Here is a 25,818-nt window from a genome sequence, read left to right as displayed (position 1 = left end):
GATTTAAAAAGGTTCGTAAATAAAGGGGGATTTTATTGAGTATTGAGTGTTTGTGCAGCTGAAGACAGAAACTGGCCTCGTCTTAATAATTAACTTAAGACTTTCCTCTAACAAAACACTTCAAGCTAATTGAAACAAATTGGCAAATGTTTGTTAAATGTAAAAGATCCCTTTAAATTTGTGGTTGTAGCACCACTTGCTGGCAGGAATCAATATAAACCCAGTGGGCTGCAGGATAACACTTGACATGTGCAGTGAGTTTATATTCACCTCCCGTCATTAACAAAGGGAGACAGAATTCCCACAAAGCTTTTTTTTTTTTTTAAGTTTTACCTGTGAGAAACAAAGGTGAGATGTAAAGTCAGTAGCTGTGTGGTTCGGTGGGCAGCAGCGTCAGTCGATCCTACATTTCAAAGCGAAACATCCTGAAAGCCGTCGGATGGATTGCCATGAAATTTGGTACGTGACAGTCCAGAGAGGATTAAACCAAATTGTTTTGGTTTTTTTGGAGAGGGGGCGATTTCCTGTCTGTTTTCTCTGGTGGGATCAAAATTCCAATTACATTGATCCCGACCCAGGGAGAAAAAACAAAAAAAAAACAGGGCATGGCACAAAAACAATTATATTTACCAAACCCAGACGGGTCAGTGACGAGTCGAGGCAGGAAAAGTGTTTCAGCAAAACAACAGTTTTATTTCTTTTAGTCTGTGGATGAAAGAAGGAAATGGGACGCGTGGAAACACAAACAAAGAGCGGAGGACAGGGTTGTCGTCTGATCACAGGATTGGCGGCACGATCCCCAGCTCGGCCTGTCCACATGTTGACTGACACTCGGCAATATCGAACCTTGAATTGCTCCTGACAGTCATGCAGCGTCCTTCATGGCTGGAGAGACGACTGGGTTGTTTCAGATTTCCTCATAGTCGCAAATTGTGAATTCGTTCTTTCTCTTAGTCGTGAATGGAGACATGAAAGCAGATAGAAAATGGTGCCAGCCTGACTGAATCACCGCTTCATTTCCTGGGAGATTTTCATGCCCCGTGGCAGACAAAATTGCACTCTGGGAGAAAAGGTTTTATAAGGAACCAATCTAAAAGCTGATGGTGTCATTATTCTATAGCCATTATATTGTGCAATACCATTCGCTTCATAATAAAACATTAAACCAAAAGAACTTGTAAGAGTCCCCTTTCAATGGGACACAAATTGTTGAGCAATATACGATATAAATGCAGCTATTAAGTTACCATAAATAATCTAAATCTCCGTCTAAACAACAATTTACCTACAAGAGAAGCATCCAGTTCACAGCACCTACCTGAACAGATAACCACTTCCTGAATACAACCATGTACATGTGTGTCCAAGTACGTACAGAAGCTTAATCTAACTGACACACCAATGGTCTGACGTTAAAGGTTCAGTTCCAAAATTACACATTCATCCATCTAGATTGTTTTCAGGATGAGCTGCTGAGTTTTGGAGACGATGGCCACAGACAGCTGCCGTGACAGGAACTACTTTTCTTTCCACCTCACCACCCAGAACGAAGCGAGCATCGGCTCATGGACGAGAGGTTAGAGTAATTGAATTTTCGTGTTTGTTTTTTTTGTCTCTGGCACTTTGAGGACCACCAGCTGAGCGCCTATCTATTTATATTATACTGGAGAGAAGACAGACATCCACAGCCAACATCTCCAAAGTCATGCCAAAAACAGTCTAGATGGATAAACAGCAATGAGAGGACAAATACGTGTATGTATTTTTAAATTTTGGGATGAACTGTTCTTTTAGCAGCGACTACTGTTGGGTTCAGCTTAGACTGAAATAGAAACCAGGACTTATAATGAAAATCTGAGTCACTGTAAGAATCTCAGAGAAGTAAAATGTTTCACGATTAAACCAAAAAACATTGTTTTTATCCTCTGGTCTTATAAACTATGCAGAGAAATTAATGTCTGAAGCCCCATTAGAGGCCCCTACGGAGATTATTATTACTTATATGTAGAGTCATGCAGTAATTTGTCTAGAAAGCCTTTTTTCTCTCTCCCTCGCTCTCATCTTTTCGAGGACCTCTCGTCGCCACTCATCTGTTCACTGTAGGGCTGCACGGAGAACACATTCTTGCAGTACAGGTCATTTCCAGCTGAGTCAGAACCAGGCAAAGTGGTGGGTGAGGTGGCGAGAGCTGCTGGTGGAGTTAATGGAGACATTTTCAAGTCCAAAGTAATCAGAGACCCAGTGGAGGTTTTGTACTGATTTTTTCTCCTTTTTAAATCCAACGAGAGCCAGAAAATGTACGATTTAGTTGGACAATATGACTCTTGAATAACATCTGTAATTTCTATGTATATGTGTAACTCCCTTATGATGTATTCATAAAGAAAATAACTCAATAATGAACACAAGCGTCCTGCTTCTTCTTATTCTACTTCCAGCAAGTAGCTCTCATAAACTGCAGCCGTATGAATATTCAACTTTGCTGCTTGTAATTTAAGTGATCTAATCACTTAAGCCTGCTCCCCCTCTCACTCTGTGGAACAGTGTCAGCCAAATTCCTACAGTAAAATGTAAAATGTGCCTCCTGTTGTCAAGAAAAACTCCCATCTTTGCCATCAAACCAGGAGGAGGAGGAGGAGCCTGAAACTACCGAAACATCAGATGCCAAGAGACCGTTATGTCTTCCTGGTGTGTGCATGTCAGTCATTGGCGGGGGGGAGTGGCTTATGAACACCACTTTAATCTGCCCTTTTGGCTTTCTGTCCAATGGGAGCAAATAGTTGTATTAAAATAGATAATATGACAGGCCGAGCTGGGGCCGGAGGATAGCAGCGGCCAGACAGACCTATATAACAGATTGAGACATGCAGAGGTAATCCAAAGGGTTTAAATCTCTGCTCATACACGTGATTATCAGGTTTTTTCTCTTTTTGGGTTATACTGGGCGACTGCATTAGAGAGGCAGAATGAGCTTCTGTTCGGTGAATCCACTCTGAGCTCTGAGAGTCTCTGAACTGTACTAAGGCGAAAAGTAATTCATTGGTTAATGTTTGGCTTATCGCCCTCAAGTGCAATATTCTGTTTTTTTTTTAATGGGGAGTCAGCAGTGAAGGGAATACGGCCGGGGAGACAGGAAATGCCTATAAATGTCTGAAGAGATTCATTCGTATTTCATCAGGGGGAAACGTGGCTGTGAGAGAAAAACAGCCACGACGGTGTTCGTCTGCACACATAATCCTCCGTCTTCACTCTGGGAAAAAAAAAAGACATCAAATGTACGTTTGCATGGCTTCGGGCCAGATGTAGCTGTGTTTTCTTACAAAAAGGGCAACAAGGCCACTTTTTGTCTTAAACTGAACGCACAGTCCTCACAATGGACCCACAGCACAGAGATTAAGTGCTTTGGTTATGCAAGAAAATATGTCGCTCTCTTGCCAGTTTTCCCAACAATGTACTGATTTCAGATGAAGATCTGCTGAGAGATTGGTTTTAAGATGATTGGATTCATTTTTCTCCTCATTTTGATACCGCTCCAAAATATTTGACATAAAACGACACAAGGCAATCCACACACACACACACACACACACACACACACACACACACACACACACACACACACACACACACAGGCAAGGGGGGCTTCAATACAGGCATTTATTGAAGTGAAATGGAAAAAAAACAAAATCATTTATGAACAAGATAGCAAACAAACATGTCAGTGTTGTTTGTGTGGATCATTTACATCCTCTTTTCATGGCATAATAAAGCATCGCTTTGTGCGTAGTGCATCTACACAGTTACGTTTATACACTACAAGAGTGGCATATTTGAGAGACACTAATCCCCAGAACTAGATAAAACGATAGAATAAACCGAGCGCACACAAACGCCCTTGACCTAAATATTTACAAGACAAGAACGATCAGGTGAGCATTCTCTCTGTCGATGGTGAGAATGTTACTGAGGCACATAGTTTCAGTGTTTGTGTGGGTACAAAATAAAAAAAAAGTGGTTTCTAGAATATAAAAAAAGGAGAAATCATAGCTGATCATCTTCTGATGGAACAAAGAGTCATCTACTGTCGTTACAAGATAAAATCATACAAAAGAAAGATCCAATTTGGACCTGAAAAAAACTTGTTTTAGGATACATTCCTATGTACAATAAAGTTTGCTATCAGTCTCTTTACTTTCTTTTCTGCTACATGATCATTTAAAGTAAGTGATGCCCCATAAACATGATGAACATCTTCAATACAGCATGTAACAAAGCTCCAAAATGTCCAAAATGTAACCATTAAGTTGAGAATTAAAATGATTAGGCTAGTGTATTCCATATAATTATTGCCAGTATCAAAAGCTTTGTAGTCACATAATGATGTGTGGAAGTTGTACAGCCAGTGATGAATTGGCAGTCTTTGACATGAACCTCTGTGGGTAAGCAGAAATAGAGACGTGAGGGTCAAACAGGGCAAATGTTTTCTTGGCTTGTATTGGCAAGTGAAGACATAAAAAACTGAGCACACGTGTACAATGTGAATGGTTTTAAACAAGCACCTGAAGTGACAAATTCTACAAATGTGTCAAACTAAAAACTGTATTAATGTGTTATTCTCCAATATCTGTGAAAATAAGAACTATTTTACAATTACATGCTACATAAAAAAAAAAGAAAACAAGTTAGATGCGTTAGGTTATTTGCTTATCCAAAGTAAAAGGTTGGTGAAAGACAGCAACCGTGAGACAACTCTGCCAAAAAAATCTGTTAACATCTTTCTGTCCCAGTGTCATGATATATTCATTGGTTAGATAACACACCAAAGTGGCTGTTGAGATGTTACTTTCCACTCTAAAATTAGAAGAGCGCCAGCACGAGCCCAGCAAATGGGCTCTGATTCGCCTTCTAAAGGGGCCCTTGAAAAAAAAAGTCCTGGTCTGTCCTTGAGTGTCCCAGTGGTGGGGCGTCCACAGTCATCATAAAGACCCCTTTCACCTCCTCCTTGGCTTTAAATGAGTTTCATGGTGAACCTGCCACCGTCCCCTCCGTCCCCTCCTCCACCACCCATGGAAGACCGGGGAACAAAGTCAATAGTTGCCGTGTGCTTGATCTGACCTTTGCTCTGGCTCCAGAAGAACATGAAGACAAAACAGATGGCCACCGAGCTGAGGAAAGACAGGAAGCCCATAGTGGTGGCGATGATCAGGGTCTTTGCATCAAATGGGTATGGCTTGGCCATTTGAGCAGAGGAGTTGGCAGCTTGGGGATTTGCAGGCTCTACCCAGCCCTCCTCTGCGAGGTAAGGGATGGTTCGGTTCCGGGGGAGCCCCTTCACGTAAAGACCGACAGTCAGGCTGTCATTGCCGGCTGCGTTACCTGCCAGGCACTGATACGTGCCGCTGTCCTGAACTTGGGCAAAACGCACTTCTAGAGTACCATTGGGCAAAACTCTAATTCGTCCTGTTGGAGAAACCACATTCTTATGGGATGAGATCCAGGTGATGGATGGGGATGGATCCCCATCAGCCTTACAGGAGAAGAGAACCGTAGTGCCCTCCTCTACTCTCGCCTCCTGCGGCCTGCGGTCCATGATACGGGCTGGGCGGCAGGTAAACAGCCTCGGGAGCTCCTTCTCTGAGAAGTCTCTGAATTCACGCTGTCTCACCGAATCAGGAGATGAACAAGTGGGCTGATGTCCATCAAAGTTCAAGCGCAATCGGCGACGGACCACCCAGATGAGCCTGCAGTCACATGCTAGGGGATTCCCATCCAGCCGCAACACCTGAAGGTTCCCCACAGAGTGGAAGACGCTCTCCTCCAAAGTAGTGAGCTGATTGGACGTCACATTAAGCATGCGAAAGTAGGCCAGTCCCCGAAAGGCTCCTGGCTCTATTCTTAGCAGGCTCCCTCCTGCTAGGTGAAGCTCCTGGAGTCTCAGGAGGTCCCCTAACATATTACCTTGGATAACAGTGATGGGGTTGTAGGATAAGTCCAGAAATCGCAAATACACCAGGTGACGAAGTGCTGAGTAAGGAATAGCACTTAGGTTGCAGCTGCTGATGACGAGCGTGGTCAAATTTAGACCGATCAGGCTGTTGCTAGCCATAGTATCCAGAGCTGGCCAGTTTGCAATCACGAGGCTTCGCAGACGGTGGAGTCGTCGGAAAGCATTGTTGGGCAGGGTAGTGATGGTGAGACGCAGCATGCGAAGACGTGTTAGGCTCTGGAGCTGGGACAATGCCTCGGTCGGAACGGAGGTCAGGTTGCTACGATCTATGTTGAGCTCCTGCAAGTTCTGCAGACCAAAGAAAGCCCGCTGGGAGATGAAGACCAAGTCGTTCTCCTCTGCGTCCAGCGTTTGCAGGTTCACCATTTCTTTGAAGGTATAGTCCAGGAAGACCAGAATCTCATTCTGGCTCAAATCCAGAAAGCGCAGACTGGACAGGCCAGAAAACACCCCAACCGGGATGATCTTGAGTCGGTTATTCTTAATCCGAAGCGTCCTGAGGTTTTGTAGGCCCTGGAAAGCCTCCACCTCAATCATGGAGATCATATTATCACTGAGATCCAAGTCTTGAAGTTGCGGGAGGCCGGAGAACTGGCGGCGCCCCACGGTCTTAATCTTATTGTGGGATAAATCCAAATGCCTGGCATCACTGGAAAAGCCCTCCGGGACTGAGTTCAAATGTTTTCCTGAGCAGATCACTTCTCTACCCTCGGGTCGACACACACAGCGCGGAGGACAACTTCCTGCAGATACGCACAGTCCAAACTGGAGCAGGATGCTCCAAGCCCCCCATCGGACGACTGACTCCACAAACATCTTACCCCCAGCCTGAGGAAACACACAGACATAAACACATTAGCTCCGATGTTTTGACGATTAATACAGAAATGTTCATGTCTAAAAATCATGTTATTTTTGAGTTAGAAATACAGTGTTAAGCAAATAGTCTGTGCTGCTTGGAGTCTCTCCATCAAAACAATGGGAACAAAAGAGGTAGTTTGATGACATTATGAAAGTTGGAAGGGATCTACAAGTTTGGTTTCTTCATTCAACCAACCACCTTCCTGCCTCACTGACATATAACATATAACAGGTCCAGTCATTTTTCAGACATTTTGATGCAGAAATTGTAGATAGTCTTTAAATCTTTAAATCCCAAGCATGACATGATTGCACGGCTTAGTTAAAACTTGGATAAATACATACCGTTTCAGTCTCCGAGTGCAGATTTTCATAACCAGTTGCAGTCAAGCTGGAATCAGACTTGAGTTAAGTCCTCTGTAGAATATGTGGTCCCGTCAATAACATGCCCTTTAGAGTAGCCTGGACAGAACAGAGACACGGAAAAACAAGTCTTAGCAAAACGTGTCTAAACACAAAATGATTTCCACCTCATTAGCCTGGTGCTCCAACTTGTATAATTTCCTGATGATTAATTTTGGACCAGCTGGTCTCATTGAGCATGTCATGGAGATTAATTGTTTCTTTCATTTCGCGCTTGCCGTAGAGCAGCGGATGCCATTTCAAACACCCCCATACGAGGACAAGAACAAGGTGACACCATTTCCTACTGTTGACAAAGTCCCGTAACATTTTTTTTTTTTGGTATTTATTTTTTTTCTACGCTTGTCATTTGATATGCTGGCACGCACAACAAAAAGCACACATTTGGAGCAGCAGAGTGTGCTCAATATGAAGCAGATGTCGCAGCTGATAAGGCCGGCCTACATCTCTGTACCGCAGACAACAAAATCCCTACTTAACTGATTACCGAAGAATACATCGCACTTTTAACTCCGGACATTTTATCCTCCCAAAGACTGGTGAAGTACCATTAACAGTGCATAACACCCCATGAAGTGTCACATATGATTTGCCCCACTTTTTTTTTTTTCAGTATTAATGCGCCCGGCCTCACGCGTGACGTCTGTCACAGAGCAGATGAGGCTTCAGTGGGATGAAAGCTTTGCCCCCTGGGCCAGGCATCTGGGTTTAGGCATGCCAACTGTAGCCAGAGCTCAGCAACAGGGTGGGGGATTTTTTTCAGAAGAAAAACATCTACAACTTTTTTTTAAAAGAATGACAATGATCACAGAATGAAGACAAATGAAAGATGGGAGATAAATCTGTCTAAGACCTACTGCGTATATGTTTATCCCAACTCGCTGTTGCACCTGCTGAGGTTTTGAGCTGTCACAGAATGCTTCTTTTTTTTCCCTATCTAAGTCACAAGTCTCTAGGTAGATTAAGCTGTAAATATTGTAAAGCTTTTTCACAGAAATTTGAGATTTGGAGGCTGATTACATGACTTCACTTCTAACTTTATTATTCTTAGAAGGAATTATAGATCAGAAATAGTCTTCTCATGGTGGCTCTGCTGTCGAAGTTGCCAAACTTCCTCATGTCTCATCTTTCACTTTGAATTGGTAACTACAGTTCACAAAAAAATAATTACTAATATCAATTGATATCCATTATGTAGACACAGGTGCTGGTAATCTGGGTTCAGGTATGATGCATCTGTTAAATGGAATGAGCTGCAAACTTAAACTAGAGTCTTGACTTTATGTTTTTCATTATTCTTCTAAGTGTCTCTGCTGCTGAGACGCACTTATGGTTGTTTCTTTTTCTGATCTATAGAAAAGATCTTAATCAGAATGAGACTGATTAAAGAGAGATTAAATTCAAACTCCCTCAGTGAAACCAAAACTAACATTTAATTTTCACTGGATAGTTTCTAGAAAGACATATTATATTTAGAGTGAAACACTTTATTATCAAATAGAATTTGAAAAAGAAAAATGGGCTTAAAACCAAGTTGATCCAACATCCTGACTGTCAAGAAATGGAGTGAATTAAACAATAACGCTGTTGACATTAACACCGAGTGAAGCGTGAACACACTTTTATAGAAAGGAGTCCAAAAAAAAAGAAAAAAAACAGAGACTTACTGATGTGGAATGCTGCGTGATGAAATATTACATAATTACATTATTCCCGTCCTGCCTTTGCCAGTTGAATAAACCAGTGGTGGGAAATGTGTTTGAATTATTTATTTCCCTCTCCAAAAGCCACCGCCGAGTCCAGCTACAGTGCGTGCAACAAAAGTGACGAACCATCAAAAGAAAAATAAATTCTCATTCTCAACACGGCACCTATAACGTCTCCAAAGCTGCACTCAGAACTAAAAGCACAAAACCATAACACAGCTCCTATAATGTGTCGCACAAAACACTCAAAGCCAAAGAAACACAAGCGACACTCAAACAGGACAAAGTTATGTCTCAGAACAAGCAAAAAAAAATACACAGCTCGGACGATAAAGAACCAGACTGAGTCTAACCTGCAGCTTCAGACGGCGTGGACTCGCCCTCGCTGCAGCCTCTCCGCTGAGCGACAGAGTTGTCGACAGTCCCAGAGCTGCACAGCCTCTGTCTCATCCCCTGCTCCTCATGCAAACAGCTCTTATACTGGCAGGCTGGGAGCTCCCGACTCCCAACACAGCACTTGTGCTCTTGGACTCCCAGGACTCCTCTCAGACCGATATATCAGACGAGACCAGACACCGATACTGGCACTCTCTGAAAATACTGGACTGGAGCCAAGTCGCCATCGACCGCTGGAAGCTTTTCTTGACTACAGCTACAGTAATAATTGAATTCTAGCTTCTATTTATTCATTTTAAGAGGGTAATTCTTTAATTTAAATGCCCGGTGTCGCGCATTTGGCCTTTAAGTTTGTCTTACGTGATGAAGTGGTGGTGCCTTAAAGAACTGTATCATTTATTTAAAGGTGCACTCCGTAGTTTAGGGAAGAAGTTTAAACCAGAGGAGAGAGATTACGTTGAAATGAACAAACTCTCTTTAATGACTGAAACAAAGTGACCCTAAAAGGACACAGGTTTATACTATATTTATATGTGGCGGACCCTGCCACCTTTCTAGCTGTAAAAACTGTTCAGGGACCTTATTTTCCCTTTTTCCCCTTTTAAGAGAAATAATCACCTGGGATCGTGTGTGACCTTTATTATCCTACATTTATATAGGATCAGATTTCAATGTTATCCTTTTTAACACTGTGTATACTCTGGTTGGGTTTAGGCACAAAACCCACTTGGTTAGGGTTAGGAAAAGACCTTTTTTTTTGGCTTAGAACTCTGTTTTGGGCCACAGGGACACAGCTTGATATGTCCTAAAGTCTGGTTACAAATATCTGTCATCACAAACACACCTGGAAATTGTTCTGATGTCTTGTTGTACATGTGTTGGCGCAAACACAACCAGAGCTGTCCAGACTTCTTGTCAAAAATATCCACTTCTTGACACCACAATTATGGCTGGACGTGTCCTGACGTCACAGTTTTGTCACCATGAACGCAACTGTCTTAATAAAAACATCCGGTTCTGTCGGCATTAAAAATGTTTGGAGAGGACTTGACTTTCTGTCAGTACAAAACTCAACGTCACGCAAAATGCTGTGGTCCATTGTCAGATACTATCCAGCTGCATCGTCCACCTCCAGACATTAAACTGGATATGTTTTGCTGCGATGTCCGTGCAGTGTGAAGCCTTTAAAACATATATATGAAGACATGTATGTGGTTTCCTGGGCTGTTTGTTTGGAAGCAAACATTCAAAGGTAAACAAAGTGATTTTGGGCTCACGATGGATAAAAGCCGATGTTTTCTGCCAGTATCAGTCTTCCCAGTCTCCTCTCAGCGAGTAACACAAGGGAGGGACTCACAATCTCAAAAGTCTTGATCCCCCCTGAGCCACCTTGTGAGAGACATAGACTGACAGGTGTGCCACGTCCCAGGCGGGTGGGCTGTCAGTTGCCGAGCCCTTCCGGCCAATCAGGAATCAGGATGACTCCTCCTCTGCTTCCCCGCACACATCATAAAAGCTACAGTCGAGCCAGAGGCCACGACCCCGGGGTCACGACCGGGACTGACCCCGTCCGTCAGAATTAGAAAGTGAGGGAATAAATGTGTGTTTGTCACCCTGCGTGGTGTGAAGTCACATGAGTGTCGTGTAATGGAGCTAACTATTTTCTATTACGCACAGCCGCTGGTTGTTTCTACAAACGATGTGGGTTTTTAAACATCAGAGCAGACAACATTCACTGAAAGTAAACTCAAACCTGCGACGCCTTCGGTAATATAATACAGAACTGCATCGTGTCTGGTGAAATTGTTTTTAATCACCTTGATGTCGTTAGTAATTACAGCGCAGATCTCTTAAGCCCGGCCGGTCTCTATTCTGAGTCTTTGCTCTGGAAAGATTTTGTAATGTGTTTGGTGACAACTGCTGCGGGGATGAATATTATGTTTCATTTGTGTCTAAAAACACAAGAATCATTGATGTGGCTGCCACAATACTTACACAACACTAAACCATCCGTCTTTGTTGACTCTCGTATTGTCATTACAGCCTGATGAACCGCAGAATGTTAACTAGGTGCGTGTCTGCGTGATGTTCTGCCTTTCTTTAAATAACTGAGCTCGTGCTGCTGAGCTATTCTGGTTGTTCTACCAGTGAACTCTGGTTTTGTTTCATGGTTGCACTTTGTAACACAAGGCACGGTCGACAGGAAAGCTGATCATTTGATTTAAAAAAGAGAGAGAATTAGCAAACCGTCCTTTGATTTGCTCTAATTGGTGATTAACAGATAATTTTATGAAGCCAGGAAGATAATTGTACATTTATTTGCTAAAATTGGAGGCTTTGATATCAGTTTTTCTGAAAAACACTGAATTGCATTGATGTTTTTTTTTGCTAATTTTCAGTAAGGTGAACGCTGACATTAAGTATTTTAATTGGCATGTAAAATTTCCATCTATCTATTTATTATTTTGATGAGTTTGACGTTCTTGTATTGCGTTTAGTTAGTCTCAGTAAATTGTTTGTTCACATTTAAGTATTAACACTTTACAATGACCATCATAAATAAACACTATCTTGATAGTTATTTAAAGTTTAGTAAACACTGTTAATGGACAATAAAATGCTTTATGAACCATTTACACACCAATTATTTATGTAAACTTGTAACTGATTCTTATAATACTTTGTAAACTTTGTAAATACTGTTTGTTTGTCTCTTACAGAGTCAAAACTGATAAACCTTCATAATTTATTCACCATGTGACCATTTACAGTGAATTCACGTAACAGAATTAGATTAAAAAACAACTTAGAGTCGTGTTTTGAATGTACCTCAGTACATTGATCGTTTCCTGTTTGATTCAGTTTCATAATAACTTTGTTTGGTCGCTCTGCGTTCGTCCATCTGGCTGTTTCTTGGATTTGCTTACATGGTCTGGCCGGACAAAAGCCTGATTGACCAACATGAAGCTGACCTTTGACATTCCTGAAAAAAAAACAACAACTATCTTTTAAATTGTTTTTTACATAACTCTGAAAACATCCACTGTCCAGAAGCCAACCTGGAGCCAGCTCTTATCTAATAAAGCAGCCACGACGATGCCAAAATTGCAAAACAATATCAGAGCCAATCGGATGTGACCTCCCCTCGGACAATCCTTCTGTTGGCAGCGTCCGGCCGTCTTTTGGGTGAATTCCCACAAAATAATTCTCAGCTTCCTTGACTCGCCCTCTCTCTCTCTCCTCTGTCATCAGACAAAACTCGTCAAGTCTCTCAGCTCGGGCCCTTATCGCCTTACATCAATCTGTGGGCAGTCGGCACCCCGTGTTAAAATTAGGACTTTCTTCATCGACTGCTCACAGCTGCAGATTTAGTCATTACTTAGTCGGCCGCGGTTGCTTTATGTTTCCCTGATGGTTACGATGAGGGGAGGGATTATGTTAGACTACTAGCCAAATTAAAAAAAACAATCAGACAAATGATCATCAATGGTTACACACACTGTCAAAGTCCGAGCATTAAAATACAGTTCTTAGCTTTGATTTACGTGAGATCTTGTTTATATTTTTGGCCTCTTTGTAATGTTTAATTAAAGATAATTAAAAATGTGGGTCACAAATTTGGTTGAATACTGTCACAATACAACTAATCGGGCTTAAAATCGCAGGTGAGTGCTGTTGGGTTTTGTTGTTTTCTGTGAAACATCTTGTTGCTTAATAGATATTTAAAGTAGCAACATTACTTCCAACAATCTTTCTTCGGTCTGACTGAAACTGTTTTGATTAGAGAATTAGAGTTTAACTGCATATGTGGACGTTCAACTTGTGTAACGTGGTTTCACCTGTTGTGAAGCATCCAATCTGCCAGACGTGAAACAGAACAGAATGGTTTTTTTTTTTACTTTATCCAGAAAATCAAAGCAGTAAAAACAAATATAAAGTATTATTGCTGTAATAACAATTTTCAGGAAGGACTCTTGGCCTGTCCTGGGAACAATGGTTGCGTTGCGCTGCGTTGCACAGATTCCTGCTTATTTGAACAACTTCTAAGCATTATTCATGAGCAGCTAGGGTCAATGTAAACACAGCTAATGTTTTCAGACGTGGAGGAGGATCACTGAAGCATCTTTATCCATATGTTTCCTGATTATGACGCTCAACAGAAACACTTCACTCAGCATTTCCGCTCTGACGTGAAGCGTTCATCTCATTCACCAAACTGCTAACATGAGCATTTCTGCTCAGGATCACATTCAACAAAGTGCCACAGCGAACGGCGACTCGTATCATTATCTTTGTGCAACAGGGCCAGAAGCAAAGGAGAGGCGATGAATCTCAATTCAATTCAGCATCTTTTTCTTTTCCTGCATTACGGCTTCATTAGCTTTGAAAAGAAACTCTCTCTCTCTCTCTGTGAGCTCGGCTCTTGTAAGTATTACCTTATCTCCCATTTCTCAACGCTCAATCTCATCCTGTTACTTGGGGACCTGCAGCAAAATGTAACAACACTCTGACAGGCAGTTATGAATATTTAAGGCCAAAACCTCTTTTTGCAACAGGTGCGCAAAACTGGAACACGACCTGACACTGGAGGGAGGGTGGCAGTCTTTGTTTCCTTCCCTGTTTGGAGGCCTCGAGCACGAATCCCTCGCGCCAACCAACCCATCTGACCGAGAATGCACAGTCTGATCCCGGCTGGCTTTTCTGACACTTGTCAAAGAGCTATTTTTATCTTGTCACAGTGAGAAAGACAAGAGCCCGGCTCAAATCCCCAATTAAAACGGCTGGAACAGAACAACAGCGCGGGGGATCACAGACCGTGAGCTTGTGTCTTTGCACTTTTGTGTTCTCTGTCAGTGTGTGCTCAAATTGTTAAAAGAGTGTTTGACTGTGTGGTGGTGGTGGTGGAGCTGGTGTACGTGTGTGTGTGTGTGTGTGTGTTTCTTTTTTTATGAGCTTCTGGCACCTGCCGCAGCGTGACGGCCCCTGAGACCTCCTGCATGCGAGCAGCAAATATTAAAAGGTTTGCTGGCAGAGCAGCTGTCGGGTGCATTGCTGGAAAACAAAAGTCCCCTGGTCTCTCCCCCTCGGGTTTTGTCGGGGAAACGCCTTGTAAACAAAAACCGTGTCAGGAGCGGCATCTATGTCCAACAAAATGTTTAAAATTCAAGAGAGAGGACAGGGAGAACTTTTCCCACCGCGAGACGAGTCTGTCACAGATACAAAAGTAGAAACAGAAGTTTAACACTGCAGCATTTCGAACTGTGACAACGCAGGCTCAAATATCCAAGACCACCAAGATATTTCCCTGCAAGAGAGACAGAAGAGACAATGCAGGACAAACACGGAGATAAGTGTGCAGCCAATGAGTCAGCAGGTGGTAAAATATGAATATAAAGTAAAATCTAGTGGCTGTCAGTGCTAATGTTAGCGAGCTTGTCCCACTAGGTTTCACTCTCTAAGTGAAATACAAGCTGAACAGCGCGGTGAGTCCCTGTGAAATGTTGAGTGCTGCAGAAGGGACAGATGGCTTCGCTGCTGGTTGATAACCGACGCTGACTTGTTTGAAAAGGAAAAAAAATATATAAATGCCTCATTTCAGCGCTCGACGGGTGTGTTATTCTTCAGTTAGCGGCGCACCGCGGCGTATGACAGCGTGTCAACCAGAAAATGCCAGCTCGTAGCCGTCAATCAGCCGCTGACAGCAGAAACACTCCAAATTGTTGTTCTGACACAGTTTCCACAAATAAAATAGATGTATGCTCTTTTTTTAAAACATGCGCAGTAGCTGGAGAATCATTTAAAGACCGAAACACTGCAGGCTGGCCCGTCAGTGAGCATCCTGGTTTTTCATGGTGTCTCTCGTACCGTTGGCACCAGTCGGCTTCTTTTTGGCTGACAGAGCTTGTTGCACTGGAGCCAGTTTGAAAAAAAATCCTTCTCATTGGAAGTTCAGCTGAGCAAATCGGTGCGTGAGAGTGTAGCGTCCATAGTTTAAACCCTTTCAGTGCAGGTCGTCATTTTTCACCTCTTGCCTCTTTGTTTCTTCTTCCAGAACCAAAAGACCAAGTGCTGACGTTTAATCAGACATATTCTCCAGTGGAAGTAGAGATATCGGTGAGAATGGTGTGAAAATGATTCACCATAACAACAGCTTGTCCATCTTCTGCCTTCCTGTTTTGACTGATGAATACAGACTGCTGCCACCTGCTGGTTTGGGGAGTTTTCTCCTCCAAGACAAGCGTCGAACGTGCAAGCAAGGATGCCATCAGGATATAATGTCAGCAGTTAATGTTTCTACAAACCACAGATACGTCCATGTTTGCGTACATCATAGGCTACGAACCATATTGATATTTGTGCAAAAACACACCATATCATGTTCACAATACATGCTTAGTAGCCAGCTATCATATCAGGAGGTGGAGGGAGAAGTGGTGCAGCTGCAGGCGACAAGAAAACCAAACAGGCGACCGGAGGTGGAGTCTGCGTTGAGGCGTTTGTAAGCTTGACGCCAGTGGATATTTTTGGGGGGAGCGGAGGGAAAATTTCCAATCGAGTTCAATGCAATGAAAAGTAGATATTTTAAGCCAAACGATGATATTTTCCTAACAATAACCACATAGTTTATGTGCAGTGTCGTGACGAGAGAACTTGTAAAATTTGGTCCGTCAATGTCTCAACTTTAGTTTGAACAGTGATTGACTGTAGATTTCTCCATGCAGTCACATTTTTCAAATCTCCGCATGTTGACTCTCAGCTTGATTATTCACTAAACCAGGTGAATGACACGATAGTCGACAGGTGAACATGTGCCATCTGTTTGTCGCGCAGGAATGTAACGTTCACGTCATTCTTGTCCACATTACGTAATATTTCTGCTCATTGCAGAACATTTTACAGCCTGTGTAGAGGTCAGGCAGGCATGTTTTTATTTGCTCATTTCATTTTTCAAACTGCCGTGAGGAAAAATACAGACCCATGAATACTAATACCACCAAGGAAAAAAAAGGGTGTGTTTGCCTGGATGCGTAGCAGAAATTGGCATGTGGGGGGGAGAGATAAAGAAAAGTGTGCGTGAGTGTGGCTGCGAGCTTGTGTCTGTGACAAATGGGATTATATTAATTGTTTTTCCTCTGTGACTCCACATGGAAACACATTTATTTCATCTGGATGTTATGGACGGGTTTCTTGTGTGAAACCTGGGTTTGAAATGGAGACGTTTTTAAACAAGATAAAAACGGTGTGACGACAGGAGGTCCATCGCAACGTCCAAGCACATGTTTTGAGATATGTGAGTTTGTGTTTGCGTGTTGGTGTTTTGTGAGAGGAGTTTAGATGCAAGGTTTGTCGAGTGTGGGTGTTTTCTCATTTCTTTTGTTGATATTACAAAAAAAAAAGGCCAAAAGCGATTTGAGACAGAGCGACAGACGCATTAAATACGGGTCTGTTTGAGGTTTACACACATGTGGTCGTAGAAGTGGGTCACAGTGACGGACTCACGTCGGTCTCGTTCCAGCCTGCGTGTTGGTAAAGCACTCCGCTGTAATTCCTCATTCTGACGAGGAGAGAGTTAAGACCCTGCGCGACGTCACGCAAAGTGCGGCGTCTGCAATATTAATAATAGCACAAATAAATGAGGGAAGGGAATTAGTCTCAGTGCAGCGCCTATGTGATGTGACAAATTAGGTCGTCTCAGCTAACAGCGGTGATGCATCGGATACATCGACACGCATCAGAGGGATGAGGGGAGGTCACGCATTAAAAAGAGGAGCTGACAGACGGGAGACAGAGGGTGTTGAACCTGGAGCAGGTCAAACACCGATCAAACCTCATCAGGGCAACAAACACACCGGCCGTGGACTTCAACTGCAATCAGCTCCTCTTCAAATGTGGGACACGAGCCTGTTGGTGTCTCTCTGCCTGTTAGATATCAAACACGTGGCCTCGTGGTTCTGGTACTGAAGGACTCTGACAAAAGTCGCTCAGTGTGGTGGAGGAAGAAGCACCGAGTAGAAAAGTACCGCAGAAGAAACTCAAGTTAACAAATCTGATCCTTTAGTAAAATTACTTACACCATACTGCACATATAGGTACAGGTAAAGGTTACGCATTCATAATGTTACCAAGTTATGAACTAGAAAAGTAAAAGTACTCAATGCATCAATAAAAGTCACCTGTAATCACTATGCCTCAATGTAAAAGTAGGATTTTAAAGTTGTGGTTGGCTCAGGTGGAGCTCATTTTGAGCTATTTTTTATTGAACTGCAACTAATGATCATTATTTTGCCAGTGTCATTTTCTCCATTAATCGATTGATCACTTGTAAAAATTCTGGAAATAGTGATTTCTGTAGTGGAGTAAAAAGTACAGTATTTCCCATAAAAAGTAGTGTAGAAGTAGAAAATGGCAGACAAATAAAGAAGTACCAAAGATTTATACTTGTGTACAACACTCGAGTAAATGTACTTAGATTCTTTCCATCACTGCAAGTAATAGTGGTGAGTGTATAATTATGTCAGTAATGATACATGAAGATGAAGGGTAGATATCGTATTTTATTTTAGATAATTCAAAGAAAGGAAAATAGAAAAAACATGAGGTCTAAGGTGAGGAATGAGGTAAAATAATGTTGAGAAAAGGTGACGAGCAATCAGGACAGAAGGGAGGAGTAAAAAGAAGATGGAGAAGGAGCGATGGCAAGAAGGAGGGGAAAGGAGAGAAAGAAAGCAATAATGACAGAAGAAAAACAAAAAAAAGGGAAAATGGAAAAAGGAAGGGAAAGAAAGCAATACTGAGGGAAAAAAAACATTAAAGAGAAAAAACGTGGAAAGAAAACGGTGGAAAGTGGAGATAAACGTCCCGTTACTGTGCTTCGCACTTTTTTTTCCCAAGTATTACCGTCACAAAAACTAAACGGGTCCCTCCCAGTTATGCAGGTTATGAGGAAATGAGGTAAGCTCGAGAACAAAAGAGGGAAAAAAAAAAATCACTATTCTATTGTTTCACAGAAAAGCGATCAACTCCATAATCTCCCCTCACTACTGTGCAGGTGGAGCTTTTTTTCCTGTTTGGCGCACTTACCGGTCCGCGTGTTAATCTGACGGAGCCAATCCACAATCCCACCTGGTTCCCCGGCTGAGCCTGAGCCAGCGGGAGTGGTGCTGAGGCAACAACAGGGTGCAGTGATGTACATGTGTGGGAGGGGGGGAGGGGGGGAGGGGAGACTTCCTGTAACTGGCAGGTCACAGGTTTGATTCCCCGCAAACCAGCGACGTCAGAAGCCTCCGAGCAGAGAGTTGCTCTGCTCATTCGGCACGCTCGTCTTGCGACGGTTAAAATTTTCATGTAGAGGTTGGTAATTTTTTTATGTGACATCAAAGTAACTTAACAAGTACACATGAGACGGTGGGAGTCCTGCGGGTTTATATACAGAGACATGAGTCATTCTCTCAGTCAAAATGGAAAAGTCATAGTTTTACATGGATTATTGATTAAATATTGAATTTAAAATGTTGCAAGCTGGGTAATATGGAACGCACATCTCTCAGTTAACAATAACCTTTGTGTATTCAATACTTCACTTGAATATTTTTAGACATAAAACTACAACCACATAGACAACACGCAGGATATTGTTTGTGCTGGACTAATTGTCAGGAAGTAGAGCCAGAGCTCAGTGCTTTATTTTGACATTTTCTACATTTCATATTTATGTAAATGTTAACATAAGACAACATAAAGCATTTCTACTTCTGCAAATATCGTTAATTTATTTTCTATTCCGCTCTGCTTGTTCTGAGACTGACGGATGGAGCGAACTGTACGAACGGAGGGAGGATTGTGGTGGGAGCACCGAGGTGTCAGCTGTGACTGCAGCAGTGGTAAATGGTTTGCATGGCTCATGGGTCAGGTAGAATGAGACCTTAGCAGAATTTGCTTCAGACTCCAGGGAGGTCTGCTTATGTATTCACCTAGTACGGGGGAGAAAAAATATACATTTTTCACCTCCAAAAATAGGCAACAATGCTGTCCTGTGTTTATTTTCAGGTATGCAGTAACTATGATATGCACTGTACAGAGCAATTCTCCTTTTAAAGATCTGAGAAGACAACAGATCTTTGATTTAGATGAGAATAAAAACGAGCAGCCTTTACAAGGTTTTGTGGTGGTATAACAACATTACACTACTTCTGCCTTTGCTCATGAGAGAGGACAATCTCACGCAAGGACTGCAAAAGGTCACTTGTCAAGAACGTTTGAACACCGATTCACGGATAATGAGAAAGTTACCAATGCTGTCATTGACTCTGATGATAATAGTCTTGGAGTTTTGTCCTTTCCTGTGTTGCATGTCGGGAGAAACGTTACTGTACGAGCACTTGGACCAGCCAGCCGGAGCTGCTGGCACAGCAAGGAGGATTCTTTGACCTGCTCGTCTGGCTGCTCCTCCTCATCCTCTGTGGGCCACCTGATTGCATAACTGTGACATCACACCAATTACTCCCAGTTATTCTTTGGATAATTTATCACCAGAGCCCTGTGAAGGACTGTCCATCTCTCCGGGGACCCTGGCTCGTTACTCATTGCATGTGAAACAGGCTCCAGCTCCCACGACCTTGACTAAATGGGTACAGAAAATGGACATGTGAAAATGAAATTATCGCTGAACATTCAGCCACTTAATGGCGGCTTTTTACGTTTAATGTCCCTGCAGGACAGGAAGTGATGTTTCTATAGCAGCAGGAGCAGTTTGTCTGGATGAATAGAGGAAGAAATGGGCGTGTTGTTATGGGATTCAGTGCGCTTGAGAAGAGTTTTTTGTTTTGTTTTGTTTGTGTTATCTGACCGGATCTAAAGGCTCCAGGGTTTTTATTTGCTACCTTCACTGGTTCAGGCAGAAAAGCCTGCTGTCACAGCTTCTCCTGGATGCATCGCACTACTCACTCTCTTTATTTCCATGGCTTTGTAGTTCAGAGCAAATTGTACGAATGACAACATGGGTGCACTTTTGCAGTCTGTCCTTTGAGACCAACCGGACCAATCACTCTGATGCTTTCACAGTAAGGACTGTCGGATGGCAGGGGTTCAGATGCTGTACCATGAAGCATCCACTGACCCCCTTTTTAATGTATTTTTAGATTCTCACCTTATGTGAAGCGCTTTGTGAAGTAATTACCTCTGTGTTTCCAAAGGTATACATGACCCTGCCTGGCCCGGTCTGGCTTTGCAACCCTTGACAGATGGGCACTAAATCGAGCACCACCTAAAGAAAATCAATCCTCATCAGCTTTAAAGCCAAGGATAAAGGCAAACAACGTGACATGGTCAAAGACCAGGCAGGTGATCTTCGGGAAAAGCAGGCAAAAACATCCCTAAGCTGTGCTAAGCTCTTCTATGGGAAGCAAACAGGGCCACTGTTCTTCCCAGACCTCAGAAGTTCCCAGCGTGTCCACTAGATGGTCCAAGAGTTTCCAGCTCTTTGCTAATGACTCTCTCCAGTTTCTATCCAGGACAGTAAGTCCTTGTTAGCTCGTCTACCAGCTGCTGGTGTTTCTGTATTGTGTCCCTGTTCTGCAAACTTGCTGCTTGCTTGCTCTGTGTTTTTAAACATGAAGCTTGTTCGTCCGGTGTCATCCAAGTCTCTGGAAGCCCCAAACTCAAATGTTATTTACACCCTTTTTTCCGCCGAAATCTTCACCTTAGCTGCTAAGCTACACGTGTTAGCTCGCACCTTGCCTGAAGTGGGTATACAAGCTCAACTGGGCATCAAGTATGTAAATGTCTTTTCTAGTCAACAACTTGGAAAGTCAGAGCTGCGACATGACGCACACGGTCACATTAAAGTTGGAAGAATGACTTTCCAACTCAGGAAATTGGGCCTATCTGAGGAGCACGTCAATGCAGCGTGGGACTTGGATCAGACCAGACGAGCTGTGTGCAACCATTTTGTTATTTTTTTTTCCATTATTCTACGTTTCAAAACAAGTCTGCAGCCACTCCAGTTGTTTAGGAGAACGCTGCGACGCTGTTTTTGCTGTGAAGCTGCGGAAATGTTTTGTGGACAACAACACTTCAGCCAACTTTCCACCAGCATGGGGTTCTGTCGTTAATGACTAAATTCCTTTGAACCGTTCCTCTGAGCCGACGATCAGACTTGATGTTTTTTTTGTTTTGTTTGTGTTGCTGGTAATGGAAGCCTTCAAGCACACTCATATTATTCTTTGATATAGTCATTATAGCTGTAAGACCTCAGGCGGAGAGAGTTGAGCAGACACGAATACCTTTGATGATTATTAAAAGAAACAAGTCTTTTTCAGCTGATCGTGTAGGTAGTTTTGTAAAATGCCTGTGAGACAGGAAGCAAAGAAACAAGATGACTACAGTCAAAACTGGAAAAGGACACGCAATCCTGGAAGAGGAAACGCAGCACGAAAGAAAAAAAATAGAACATAAAGTTGCTTTTTTCACGGCCAAACAACACAAGGCCACTGCTGACACGAGCCCCGAGGCAAGCGGCATTCAACTCTCAATTCATGCCCTGACTACATTTGTCCACTCTCACTGAACATCTGATCTTTCTATTCATCTACAAAAAGGACTCCTGATGACTGTGTGGCCTGGATTGGGCTTCGCATGCACTGTGTTCAAAAGCGTCGCTGTGCACTGTGAATTCTGCCCTCGATTGATGTTTTCATGTGAAAACCCTCCAGAAGCCGGTCTGGAAAAAAGGACGACCAACACAACTCAAAAAAAAAAACTTGTGATGTGAAGACGTTTATCCTTTTGCAAAAAAAAGCACTGAACATAACTGTAATCCCATGGCCTGTAAGAGCTGGAAACATGGTGGGTAGATGCATTGTTCCAGGCACTGATGCATCTTTTCTCAGACAGCTTGCCAACATCTTTGGCTAAGCCTGGTATTAAGGTGCTGCAGCTGGAGAGAAATCAAAGCTGCAGTGACAGCGTGTTAGCAGCATAAGGCTTTTTGTGAAGACTGATATATATTTAAAATGTGATTTTAAATCTGTGGCCAACACTTTAACTCATCTGTAAAAACATTTAAACGCATGAAAAAGGCTGGTTGTTGTTCAATATCTTACTTTATCAATTATATTTTTAAGGGGTTTGGTTTTGGTTTACAGTATCTGGATCCCCACAAAAAACATCATTTTAGAAAAAGGCGAAGAAAAATACTCTAAAATACTGCGACCATCCAATTAATCACAACTAAACCACCCACTGAGGAAGGATACGTGATGTGAAAGCGTCATAAAACCACGAGGTATCAAGCCAGTGAACAGTGAAATTCTGATCTTCAGCAGGACATTTACAAAACCTTTTGGATCTCCTGGACTTATTATATGATCACAGTTTTGTTATGTTTAGGCACCACAATGACTCGGTCATGTTGGAAAACACAGGATATTTAACCACAAGTTAAATACTAATGAAAATCAACTCATGCATGTGAGAAAAAGTCAACAGTGGCTTCTTCCTGAGTTTTACTGACCTCCCTACGCACACTTCATCCCTCTCACTTCAACACCTGACTCGCTCTGAGCGCCTCACGCTGCTGCTGATGGGTTTTACGCTGGCAGTTATTTGAAAGCCCGGTGCCTTGTCTGCGGTATCAGACGCAGAAGGGTGTGACGGATTGTCGGTATTTCATGCCCTTGTCCAAATCTTTCCCATTATAGCCCAAATCATTTGATCTAAGTTAAGTTTGCTTCACTGCCCAAAGCCTCTCTGATATCTGTCTTCTCAGCTCACTGTTGATGTTCAGTAAGTAATATAGTTGGGAGGATATTTTGAGATTTGAGGTGCTTATACAAACTAAAAAAAAAAAAAAGAAAAGAAAAAAAGCAGGTGTTTTTTTGCAGAATATTAAGATGTCAAAGTGAGGTTGACCTTTTGGATATAAATATCATCATCCTAGTGGACATTTGTGTAAATCTGCTTCACATTGATCATGCAAATTGTTAAGTTGCGGCCAAAAAATTGAGTTTTGTGAGGTCACACGGATTTCGACCTTTAACAAGCAGATTCTAATCGGTTCATCCTTGAGTACAAGTGGACATTTCTGCCAAACTTCCCTTAAAAGAATGGGATGGACGACCTGCCATCACCGACATGGAGGTCTTACTAGAATATCATATGAGTCACACGACCGTGACAATGAAGATCATTGCACCAACACGCTGTTACATCATCTGAGGACGGAGAACACTGCAGAGACACACAGGACGTCCACGCCTGGCTGCATGTCTCCACCAGCGAGGCCGTGAAGGAAAAGCCAGTTAAAGAGTTAAAGTCATATACTTCTCTGCCTCAGGCAATCAATTGAGGTCTGGAGCAGCTGCCCAATATAACAGTCCAGATAAATCACTCCCTAACAAGGAGACTGACACACTTCCTTTGCATAAAATGCCCTCTGATTAAATTGCCCATTTGGCACAATCCCAAGCGTCAAATCGTTGGTTTCTCCCTTGATGTTGATCTGCTCCTCCTCAGCCACAGTGCAACCGACGGGATGTGTGTCCCCATTATGACAGGAAGAGAGGACGGGGAGCTCGCTGCCGGTCTCAGTTCACCTCCACGTCCTCCGCAAAAAAAAAAAATGCTGATCCTGGCTTATATCACACCGCAGGTGAGATGATTACGAAATCGAACATGGAGGAGGTTTTGTGACAGAGAAGTGTCTTGATTTAAAAAAACAAAAAAAAAAACCATAGAGCCCTCACACTGTCGCACGCTGAGGGGAAATGAGGCTGCAGCTACTGGCGGCTGTAATCCTGCTGAAACGCAGTTAAAACACAGTCTGCTGTGGCCCTTTTTTTTTAGGTTTATGGAACAAAGTCTTCGGAGGATTATTGTGCACATGGACCGAGTGGAGCTCCCCAAAATCAACAACAACAACAACAAAAGGGGGACAGACAGATTTACTCAGCCCGCGAAGCAACAAAGCCCAGTAGTATTAAGTATTAACAGCACATTTTTTCTGGGTTTCTAGAAAACAGATTTATTAAATATTAAATATTAATATAGGTCAGGATCCAAACTCACCACTGTGACAAGACACAAGTCACTGAGATGATGGTTGCATTTTTAGAATGATATTTCTTGTCGGTTTGCACGATAGCAACATTAGAAAAACACCTCAAAAGAGCATATAAACGTCAAAATAGGTCAAAAAAATCAAATAAATCACAATTTGCTGCCAACTTCAGTCTGATGTCAGTAAACTTTAGGAACAAGAATCAAGTTTTTTGTTTGCTTGTGATCAATTTTGGATGATGGGAGGCAAATAAAATCGTCTTAAGTCAACAACAAATCGCACTGGCACACTCCCAACACCAACAGGGACATTTGGGGATTATTATTATTATAGAGATTTCGTAATGACAGATGAGGTCTGATGAATAACATACAGTCAGGATTAAATCGTTATAGAAGCAGGACAAACCTCATTGTGAACATTATAAAGATAAGGGGGTAAAAATGCTAAATCAGACTCAGTTCAGAGCTGTTTTCTGATCCAACAACAAGTAGGCTCAAAGTGATCAAACCTCAGAAGGAGTTTGAGGGATTTTTTTCTGTATTTTTTTGGTCTGAAAAACTCTCAGAAAAGATGAAATTCGAGAGAAAAACTCACCAGTTGAAGCTTTCAGAGAAGGAAACATCGCAGCAGAGCTTCCACCTCTGTATCGTCTGTCTCCAACAGCAGAGCGTGTTCATCTCTGTTCAGGACACTTTCCCTCTCCCTCCTCTTCTCTCCTCTCCTCTGTCTCTTCCTCCTCCTCCTCTTCTTCTTATTCTTCTTCTCTCTACATCCAACCAGACTTTTCCAACATCTGTCACACCAGAGTCGCGCAGTTTGCCTCGCCCTCCTTCTTCGTTAATTTCCCTTTCCGACAGCCGAACACCCCTCGGGGGAGTTTTTGGATAATTGCGCTACTAAAATAATTCAGGTCGACTCAGTCAGTGTGTGTCGGTCTTGTTGTGTGTGCTGCTGCTGCTGAGGAAGATGAGGATGATGATGATGAGGATGGTGATGATGATGAGGAGGAGAAGAAGAAGAAGAAGAAGCTGCTGCGCTCTGACCGGCCGTGGATGTGCTGATGCTGCGCCCTGCGCATTTCTCCATCCCTCCCTCCGCGCAGCAGCACCAACTGAAAGTGTCACAGGTTTAACGCTGCATGGATCCGCCCGTGTAACGGGGAGTGTCACGCTATATTTGCGTTACTCTTGCCACCAGGGATCTTCTGTCGCAATTAAAAAAAAAAAACAGATTAGTGCCATTTTACCGTGCGCTCAACACATCCCCACTTCTTTGTGTGTCAAATAGATAAGATGAATATTTGCTTTTCCTACTGGAGGGCTGGTTCTCCGCTGATAATGACTGATATCTTTACAGTTATGAGCTGA

The 25,818-nt window shown here is 42.7% G+C and overlaps 1 protein-coding gene across 3 annotated transcripts; it reads right to left on the bottom strand.

Moving 5' to 3' along the window:
* Positions 1-3,660: 3,660 nt before the first annotated feature.
* Positions 3,661-25,545, bottom strand: lingo4b (leucine rich repeat and Ig domain containing 4b). Of its 3 annotated transcripts, none has more exons than XM_037074018.1 (3): positions 25,046-25,545; positions 7,214-7,330; positions 3,661-6,835 (listed from the first exon to the last, which is right to left on the bottom strand). In XM_037074018.1, the coding sequence occupies exon 3, from the start codon at positions 6,821-6,823 to the stop codon at positions 5,009-5,011; it is 1,815 nt and encodes a 604-aa protein (XP_036929913.1). In that variant the 5' UTR covers positions 6,824-6,835; positions 7,214-7,330; positions 25,046-25,545; the 3' UTR covers positions 3,661-5,008. The 3 variants fall into 3 exon arrangements, with proteins under 3 accessions (XP_036929913.1, XP_036929915.1, XP_036929914.1); XM_037074020.1 differs by lacking the exon at positions 25,046-25,545 and adding an exon at positions 15,419-15,527; XM_037074019.1 differs by lacking the exon at positions 25,046-25,545 and adding an exon at positions 9,351-9,461.
* Positions 25,546-25,818: the final 273 nt, after the last annotated feature.

Source organism: Acanthopagrus latus, chromosome 17 (genome assembly GCF_904848185.1).
Source record: "Acanthopagrus latus isolate v.2019 chromosome 17, fAcaLat1.1, whole genome shotgun sequence".
Taxonomy (NCBI): Eukaryota; Metazoa; Chordata; class Actinopteri; order Spariformes; family Sparidae; genus Acanthopagrus; species Acanthopagrus latus.
Note: the sequence above shows the minus strand (reverse complement) of the source record. Positions and strands in the feature narration are given on the sequence as shown.